Source organism: Diachasma alloeum, unplaced genomic scaffold, assembly GCF_001412515.2.
Source record: "Diachasma alloeum isolate Michigan unplaced genomic scaffold, Dall2.0 Dall_scaffold_00873, whole genome shotgun sequence".
NCBI lineage: Eukaryota > Metazoa > Arthropoda > Insecta > Hymenoptera > Braconidae > Diachasma > Diachasma alloeum.
In genome coordinates, this window is record NW_021680994.1 from 109,762 (window position 1) to 119,639 (window position 9,878).

The 9,878-nt window shown below is 37.7% G+C and overlaps 3 protein-coding genes across 7 annotated transcripts in view; 2 read left to right on the forward strand and 1 right to left on the reverse strand.

Annotated features, from left to right (window-relative positions):
• LOC107045088 (zinc finger CCCH domain-containing protein 10) overlaps window positions 1-9,233 on the reverse strand; it is a 103,080-nt gene extending 93,847 nt beyond the window's left edge. For 2 of the 5 annotated variants that reach the window (XM_015267220.2, XM_015267222.2), the window contains exons 1-2: window positions 8,949-9,233; window positions 8,353-8,544 (exon numbers count right to left, since the gene is read on the reverse strand). The gene's annotated coding sequence lies outside the window, so the exon portion shown is untranslated. Of the gene's footprint in view, window positions 1-8,352; window positions 8,561-8,873 lie in introns of all 5 variants that reach the window. The other 3 variants (XM_029126590.1, XM_029126588.1, XM_029126589.1) reach the window with 3 other exon arrangements.
• Window positions 6,235-7,394, forward strand: LOC107045090 (partner of bursicon). Its single transcript, XM_015267224.1, has 4 exons — window positions 6,235-6,626; window positions 6,735-6,836; window positions 6,925-7,049; window positions 7,119-7,394. Exons 2-4 carry the CDS (start codon window positions 6,758-6,760, stop codon window positions 7,287-7,289), a joined length of 375 nt encoding a protein of 124 aa, XP_015122710.1. The 5' UTR covers window positions 6,235-6,626; window positions 6,735-6,757; the 3' UTR covers window positions 7,290-7,394.
• LOC107045091 (bursicon) lies at window positions 8,056-9,430 on the forward strand. Its single transcript, XM_015267226.2, has 4 exons — window positions 8,056-8,092; window positions 8,391-8,554; window positions 8,961-9,077; window positions 9,349-9,430. The coding sequence occupies exons 1-4, from the start codon at window positions 8,056-8,058 to the stop codon at window positions 9,415-9,417; spliced, it is 387 nt and encodes a 128-aa protein (XP_015122712.2). The 3' UTR covers window positions 9,418-9,430.
• The last annotated feature ends 448 nt before the right edge of the window (window positions 9,431-9,878 follow it).

Sequence of the window (9,878 nt, forward strand, 5' to 3'; positions counted from 1 at the left end):
ACACCCCCACAACCGTTCGCTCTAACCCAGCCCCAAACTCTCGGGCCTACGTGACCCAAACAAAGGGCCTCACCCACACATGTTGGAGAAAACAAGGGAAATTCCAAAGTTTTCTTGGGAAAGAAATAAACTCTCTCAAGAAAGGTTATTTTTGACTCCGACGGGTCAAATTGCACTCGAAAAACTCATCATATAAGAAAAAAGAGGTACTTGAAAGGGATTAACCTCCGGGTGGTCTGAGGATGTTGGGACATTCCCCAGTTTATTGCTCTTTTCCTGTTCTTGGGTTTTTCCCGAGTCTTTGTTCAATGAAAACCTAAACATTTCTCTATTTTAAAAATTATTAAAAAACATCTCGATGAATTAACTTAGAAATTGAAAATAATAAATTTGAATATAAATCCTAAAGTTAGGGAAAATGGCGGTCACCTAGGGACCCTGCAACCGTCGCTGGTGCATATGCGACACCTTCCCCCTTACTTAAAAAGATGTTTAATAAACAGCTTTTTCTAACTAAATATCTATGGATAATCATTTCTAATCCTGTTATTTAAATCTGGAACTGTACAATACAACTATATATACAATGAAGAGTTTCTTATTAATAGATATTTCTTAATTGATAATTCCTAATTCAATCATCAGCCATATCATCTGGTCTTATAAATGCTAATTTTAGTTTATTAGTATGAACTATTTTCCGCTTAATTTTGTCTAGAGCTATTTCTGCGTTAATTTTCCCGTGCATTTTAATTATTTCATAAGGTTCTGTCCAGCTATAATCAAATTTCGAAGTCTTTGGTTCCTTTTTTAAGTAAACATAATCTCCTTCGTGAAATTCATGTGCATTAACATTTTTGTCATAATATTTCTTACTCCTTTCTTTAGCCATTTCTAAATTCCTTGCCGCAGTAGCCTGAGTGGTAGTAATTTTGATGAATAAGTCGTCAAGATATTGCACGTAAGTTCGAAGAATCTGTTCTTTTGCGAATTCAGAGGGCATGATAGCCTTGACACCGAATACGAGTTCATGAGGAGTGAATCCTGTGCCTTCATGAACGGAAGTGTTATAGGAGAACATACCGAAGCGAATCCAATCNCACGAATACGCCAACGCATTAATTTAGACATCGGGTCTTTTGCATTGTGCAACCAAACGAGAGGACGATGGTCAGTGATGAGGGTGAATTGCTGACCATACAGATAAGGACGAAAATATTCAACACCGAATATTATGGCTAATAGCTCTTTCTCGGTTGTAGAATAATTAACTTCTGTGTCTTTCAACGTTCGAGAAGCATAAGCGATGGGAAGATCTTTACCAATGGGTCCCTGACTTAATACAGCACCTACTGCATAATTAGAAGCGTCAGTCGTCACTAAAAACGGTTCTGAAAATTTCGGGAATTGTAGAAGAGGTTCCGAGCAAAGAATATCGCAAAGTTTAACGAACGCCTGGTTTGCCGAATCATCCCAAATAAATTTTTTCTCTTTTTTCAATAAACATGTCAGGGGTTTGGCTATTTTAGCCATGTCTTTGATGAAACGCCTGTAATATCCGACGAGACCAAGGAATTGTTTCACGTTTTTTCTAGTTCTGGGAATTGGGAAATGTTTTACGGCTTTAATCTTTTCTGGGTCAGGTTGGACACCTTTATCCGTGATTTGATGACCCAAATAAACTAATTCACGGCGGAGAAAATGACACTTGTCGGGTTGAAGAGTTAAACCTGCATCTCGTAAGCGTGCCAATAATGTTTTCAATTTTCACGCGTGTTCTTCCACAGAGCTAGCATAAATGACAATGTCATCCATGTAAACAAAGAGTTCGATACCTTGGAGTCCCGATAAAACCTGATCCATCATGCGCTGGAATGTGGCTGGAGCATTCTTTAATCCAAAAGGCATTTTATTAAACTCGAAAAAACCGAAGGGAGTGGAAAATGCCGTCTTGTGTTTGGATTTTTCATCCATGGGAATTTGATGAAATCCTGAAGCTAAATCGAGAGTACTAAAATATTTTGCCCCGCCTAGTTGATCAAGNCGGGAATTTGATGGAATCCTGAAGCTAAATCGAGAGTACTAAAATATTTTGCCCCGCCTAGTTGATCAAGGATATCAGTAATATTTGGAAGAGGATAAGCGTCACTAATTGTTTTTTAATTAAGTGCCCTATAATCAATCACTATCCGCCATCGAGGTTTCCCTGAAGAATCGGGTTTTTTAGGAACGATCCATACGGGAGAATTATATGAAGATTTAGATGGCGAAATTGCTTCATTCTCCAAAAGACCTTTAACTTGGGTTTTTATCTCCTCTTTATGTACAGCTGGGAAACGATACTGCTTGGTATTGATGGGAATTTCATCAGTCGTGAACAACGTATGTTTCGCAGCTGTCGTGGTACCTAATTTATCTCCAGGTAGATAAAATTGATAAGGGAATTGAGAAAGTCTTGCGAGAACACTCGTTTGCTCATTTTCGTTTAAATGCGATAACTTCAGGAGTTTCATCAACTGAACGATTCTTTGGGCGACTTCTTTCGCATTCTTACGCATGGGGTCATTGACACGAGCTTTCTCAGGGGTTGGGGGCACTGTGTCGAAGTCCTCTAATTCCACGGGAGAAAGGGTAAGAGTGACATGGCTCGTGGTGGTGTTAATAGCGAAGATTTTTGCTTTTCCACCTTTTTGTGAAGCCAATACTTGGCCTAAATAAACTCCAGGCCCAGCATTAATCCTACAAATATAACCAGATTTCCTATCTTGATTTTTGACAGGTAAATCAATCAATTTTTTAGTTCGAGGGGGAAGCTCAAAAGAGGTGAGTATCGAATGAAAATTCCTTATCACCCAAACGTAAACTACTAGGACATTCATTCCTGAAATGAAGGACCGCTTCCTGTTTCGTAAGGAATTGAATGCCTAGAATTCCATCGGCTTTGACTGGGAAAGTATCTGTCACTACTTGGAATTGGATGCTCGTATTTTCTACCGGAATAATTACCTCACCGAGTGTATGTAACATGCCAGAACCTATTCCTGTGACACTGAATTTAATTTTTTCATTGATAATCGCTGCTGAATTTAATGCCCGTTGTTTTATTAAATTTAATTGTGATCCAGTATCAACCAAAAATTGAGAATTATCTTTAATCAACGGGAGATTATTCAGGGGAATTATGGGGAGATTTCCGATTCCGTTACTTCCGGCATTGTAACAGACTCTGTGGGCTCGGCTCGGGCAATGAGGATTTCGCCCCGCGCGTTGTGGGCCGGCGGAGCGCCCTTTGAGTTTAAATTCTGATAATTATTACCCCGATTTCCGCGATCTTCTCTTTCTCTCTGATTATGGTAATAATTAGATTGATTATTGCGATTCCCGAAATAATTATTAGAGTTGTCTCTTTGATTTCTGTGATAATTGGAGGAGTTGTATCGACGGTTCTCATGAGAATTATGATTACGATGATGTTGGGGTCTTCTGTCGGGTTGATAATGTCTTTCGCGTTCTCGTCCGTCGCGTCTGTGATCATGCCTGTATTGTGATTGATGATGGTGATTGACACGTCGAGTTTGTCGTTCACGAGAACTATCTGATGTGTAATTTGTGTTGTAAATTTTCGATTGGAGTGTATTTTGTTTAGGAGGGACCTTTTGCAAATGACGAGCACGTTCTCCGTTCTCTAATTCGATTCTGGTGGCAATATCGATCGCATTTTGCAAGGAGGAAGGTTTTTCTTTAGCCAAAAGAGTGCTAGTTAATTGATCCCGTAACCCGCGTGTAAAACATGTAATGGCGGAGTTATCGAGAAGGGTAGTTACACCGATAACCTGCGTATCATCAAATTGTTCTTGGGCTGCCTCACGTCCTCGATTCAAAACCTCTAAAATTCGAGCCCCGAAAAATTCGATTTCCTCATTGTCCTTCTGAGTAAGTCTGCGTAATTCGTCATTAACACGATCAATGTCAAAGAAACGTACGAATGTATTTTTTAATAAACCGATTAATTCATTGAGAGTGTCTGGCATTTTTCTACCCGTGATGAGTTGTTTTGCATGTCCCTGGATTTTGCTGTAAATTAGCGCAACGAGATTTGAACGATCAGACGGTTTCACTCGTGAATGTGATATTTTGCATTGTTTCAAGAAATTACTGAGTTCTGTAACTTTCCCATCAAATCGTGGAACCAGTTCAAGAGCCAATTTCAAAGACAAATATGACTGATTCTGGGGAATTGATCGAGTACGAGGAGTCGGTTCTGAATCAAAAATTTCGACAAGTGAATTGTCGCTTGAAGGATTAGAAATACGGGGTGAATCACTCCCAGAAGAGTGCACTGAATTTGGAAGAATGGTCCGAGGGTTGACACGAGAAATCTGATTCATTTGTTGTTGTGAATGGGTAAGTTGATGAACAACGAAATCTGATGAGGATGTGAGGGTAATTTCCTGTGAACGAGGCTCAGGTTCGAAGAATTCTATCGCAAATTGGCCACTACCACTCGGCTGTACACCTAAATTTCGGCGCGACATATTGAATTGGAATTTTTGATGACTTACGTTTTGTGATCCCTGGCTAATCTTAATCCAAATTTCACTTATTGTCTATATTTTATTCACACCAGCACTGCTAGACCACTGCACATTTCGCCTGGTTTCCGTTGTCCACTCCGCCGATGTCGTCTCCTCGCTCCTGGCCGCTCTCCTCTCCGGTTGATTTTCGGTTGAATTCTCGTCTCCAAGTCTTCGGTCGCCGTATTTTAATTTTATCCAGTGATTTTATTATTAAAGCCTCTTTAACGCGTGTGATTTCAACGGCAATGACAATGTACGGTCATTGAAACCACTCTCTCTGGCATTTGCCCGACGTTCAAGGGGAAAACCGTACTCAAACAACCCAAGAAAGAGAGGTGCGCGATGAATAAGTATTGTAATTATTTAAAATATTAGATTGATTTCATAAAATGAGGCGAGGTTTGATTCACTGTCACTGAGTGTTCATAAATTCAAACTTTTATGATTTTAGAATGAGCGGAGATCCACCAAAAGTTTTTCAGAATGTTTATTATTATTTTTCTTTCACTCACTCAATCACTAGTCCGAATTTTGATTATTTTCAAACGAAATAATTTTTACTCTATCACTTTTCAGTTCGATTCACGCACTTGTCAGCCGGCACTTTTTAAATTTAAAATTTTATAATGTCCTTTTATTTTTTTATCCCACCGCTGTCACCAAAATTGTTACGTCCCGAGCTGGTTATTTTGTAATATAGATGGCGGGTCCGTTGCCCATGGAGTGCTAAAGCACTCTGCTGCACAAGTGCGGGTTTTATTTAAATAATTGTACACAAACACTGGATTTATGTAGAAGATAAAATTATAATGAATATATTTGCACTTTGACTTTTGTTGACAATAACAAATAGAAACTTTGAACACAAACTCAAAGGAGAAGATCTCTAGATCTTCACTAGTCCACGTAGGTGGTGGATCTGCTGTTAATTCTAGTCTTAAAATTATTCTAAGTCTAACGCGCGAAAAAGTCATCCCACTCGAAGGAGTGGGGAGCCAATCATGTCCTTGGACTTGGTCGATGGGGTTGGTCTTACACCCCCACAACCGTTCGCTCTAACCCAGCCCCAAACTCTCGGACCTACGTGACCCAAACAAAGGGCCTCACCCACACATGTTGGGGAAAACAAGGGAAATTCCAAAGTTTTCTTGGGAAAGAAATAAACTCTCTCAAGAAAGGTTTTTTGACTCCGACGGGTCAAATTGCACTCGAAAAACTCATCATATAAGAAAAAAGAGGTACTTGAAAGGGATTAACCTCCGGGTGGTCTGAGGATGTTGGGACATTCCCCAGTTTATTGCTCTTTTCCTGTTCTTGGGTTTTTCCCGAGTCTTTGTTCAATGAAAACTTAAACATTTCTCTATTTTAAAAATTATTAAAAAACATCTCGATGAATTAACTTAGAAATTGAAAATAATAAATTTGAATATAAATCCTAAAGTTAGGGAAAATGGCGGTCGTCTAGGGACCCTGCAACCGTCGCTGGTGCATATGCGACATTACTCTCGTGCCCTCTTAAGAGTTCATTTGTTATCTGTGATTATTAGACAGTCGGAACAAAAAACAACTATCCCTTGTTTCGCATAAAACAAAGATTTCTCGGGAGCAAAATATGTATGGGAGTATCGAATAACGAAGGAGTAGTGCTAGAAATGACATTTCTTGCGTGTACAGAGAATACAATTTTTTTTGAACTACTAAATAAATTTTTGCGACAAAATTTTTAATTCCGATGCACTCTCTACACATTTGGCACAAAACAAACCTTTTTTGATAATTTTCAAAAAACTATTTTCTTGGCACAAGTAAGACTTGTTTAAGAACTTTGTCGTTTTTCTCCCGGTGTATACAAAATTGGCAGATTTGCTCATAAATGAAACAGAAACACCATCGAAGATGCGCAGGATTTTGTAAAATAAAAACGAACTACTTCAAATCAATGGTTATGGAGAAAAGAGGGAGAGGGGAGCTGGAAAAGTGCTTATGGTTGAGGCTATTACGTCCTGGCAGGAGTTCTTGTACCTCTTGAGGGTTTTCCGAGGTGGGAAGGTATTGTATAAAAGGCAGAGGACAGTATTTCGCTCTTTCATTCTTATCTTAGCTTTGGGCAGTTTTTTTCATTAGTAGATATGAACAAAATAATGTTCCGAATTTCAGTACTCTCTATTATTGGGTCTGGAATGGTTTTGGGAACTCTTATCAGTCAGAAGGTGGATGATACCTGTGAAACGCTTATGTCTGATATCCATGTAACGAAAGGTATTTGCAAAAATTATCATTGTATTTCTATTCTTAAGAAATCGTGACACAACTCGAAAAGAAATAAAATTTTTTGTATTATTTGCAGAAGAATTTGATGAAGGTGGAATTCTACTCAGAACTTGTTCAGACGATTTATCTGTCACAAAATGTGAAGGTTTCTGCAACTCGCAAGTCCAGCCTAGTATCATGACAGCAACAGGATTTTTGAAGGTAGTTTTGAAAAATAAATCAATGTTGCATAGTTATGATGCATTCTTAAATAATTTCTGGCTTATTCAGGATTGCTACTGTTGTCGGGAGAGTTACCTTAAAGAGAGAAACATTATATTACACCACTGCTACAGTCCAGACGGGATAAAATTGGTGGAGTCAGAAACTGCCACTATGGAGATAAAACTACGAGAACCTGCTGACTGCGAATGCTTTAAATGTGGAGATTTCTCCAGATAAATTCCAATCTGACGCAGAATGAACATTACCAAAATTGTTGAACCTTATTGAAAATGTATCATGTCAATTGATTGATTGAATAAAATGCAAAATGTATGAGACGAACTGAAATTTTCATTAATACATTTCCGGAAAAAAAATCACATTATCGTAAAATTGATTATACCTCTTGATTTATCCACTACTTTTTTTTTGTTTCTTTCAGAAACCTAAACTAATTAATAAAAAAAATTGAGTGAAGTTGTTGACTCGATATAAAAATTTGAATTACTAATCGATGTTGGCTGACTTCACTATAATCGTCAACACGGTGAGGGTATTAAACACTTTACTGCTAGTAACCAGCTGGGTGGCCGAACCTGAACGCTTCACAACTGCTCTTTGCAATTTGCGGTTGCTTCAAGCCATAAATTCAACAACATCACTTCTAATATAAGCCCTTGTAATCAACAGTTGTCTGTTGTCTTATTTTTCTAATTCTATAGAATTTTTACACATAATGAATTTTGGAAAAAATAATTGATAATTCGTAGGATGTGTTTAAAGACTAACAAATATAATTTAAGTATATGATAAGTCGCTAGTTAATGAAAAAAAGTGGTAGACATAGGGGAGGTTGACGAATGGGGTTGATGACCAGTACAAGAATTCCCACTATTTTTCCCCTCCGGGTTTCATGTCTCGTAAATGGAGCTCACCCTTGGGTATAAAAGTACCCTGCATCTTAGACTCTTAGCACAGTACCCGTTTTGATGATACTCGAAAGATGTATCCGACGAACTGGGCAACATTTCTTTACCTTGGTAAATAGGGCGAAACATCCAGTCAAACCAATTTACGTACTCTTCTCAAAAAAAAACTTCATGAGTTATTAACAAATCTCTTTCGTTCAATCACTGATAGTTGAAGAATTTCATTTTTTAGAATGGTGGAAGGTTCACCCTAGAGTCTAATAAGAAATAGAAATTGCATTGTTGAAACAAAATTATAAGTTATGCCTACTTTAATTGTCTACGAAGTGCTGCTATTTAAATTCATTATTCAATTCTATTTAATTATTTACCATTGGAATAATTTCATCCGTTACTTGTAAATCAGTAGTCTTCAGTGTGCTCCATTGGTGTTTGCAACGAGAAGTTGAGGCTTTGGTTGGAGTAGATGAGTGCAAGATGACGAAGATGTTACACGTACTCAAAGCTAATGGATGCCTACCCAGACGAATCCCGAGTTTCATCTGCCATGGACGTTGTAGTAGCTACATACAGGTAAGACTAAAATTGATGAATACCCATATCTCTTTTAGTCATGATGTTGCTTTTGAAAAGTATATAAAATCACTCGTATACAGCTATCCGTGAAGAAATGATATGAAATAGTGTGTAACAATGTAATAATGGGCTTTAAATTAGGAAGCTTTAATGTTGAGGAAGATAGAAGATTGAAAGCTACACGGAAATTTGAATAAATAAATTAGCGTTGAAGAGAACCTCTCGCCCCTCTCTCTCGTCACATTTGGAAAAAAAAACTCGAAGAATATTCTTAATAGTGAGACAAAATAAAAAAGAAACATTGACAATCACTTACACATCTCGTGAAAACAGGCAAAATAAATTTTCTTCTTGATTTGAGCTACCATATTATAGTGAAAAAAATATAAACCTTATTTTCAAGGTTTCTGGCTCCAGAATGTGGCAAATGGAGAGAAGCTGCATGTGCTGTCAGGAGAGCGGCGAGCGCGAAGCAACTGTTTCTCTCTTCTGTCCCAAAGAAAAACGAAAGTTTCGAAAAGTAATCACGTCGACTTATATTAATCCTTAATATGGAAAATAATTCATGAGTACAATTATATTTGATAAAAAAAAGTAGCAACTTTTACACAAACGTATTTGAGTGTCACTCAATAGATTGGAATTGGAAGTTTAGTAAATTGGAACTGCCATGTTGTTTTCGTATCTTATTTGGTTGAAGGGAATTTTTTCGGAATGTGAACCATTTCAAATTAGGGAGTTTTTCGACCAATTCACGAACTAATAGCGCCACGGGGCTACCCACTTTTCAGTGGATCAGGAACAGAGATAATAAGGGAGATCTCTCACGGCAATGTAAACGTTTCGACCAGAGATTATAGAGAAGATGAGCAGGGCCAATGTAAAGTGTTCAACAGCAAAATACGTAGCGGTGGCGCATGGACTACGATGGAGCGTACGGAACTGTTGGTATGGTAGGGCCCGAGCATAAATTTGTCGATAACCGGAAAGGGGTTCTCAATACGGTAGCTCCTCGCATTTTGTAATAATTGTCAGGAATGTAAAATCGAACGTATTATAATCAATAGTATAATGAATGCACAATCTAATGATCTAAAAGTTTTTTCCTTTTTCTCGACATATTTATTATTGACACGTAGGTCAAAAAATTCATAGAAAATCCCACACTACAAAAAGTCCTTACTGAATTTAAGATACATTTGTCCCATTTTTTAAGTAGGAAATGTCACAGTTTTTAAGTAGACAAATGTGACTGAATTTCAGACAGCACATGTATCTTATGATTAAGATACTTTACGAATCTTAATTTTTCAAAATTATT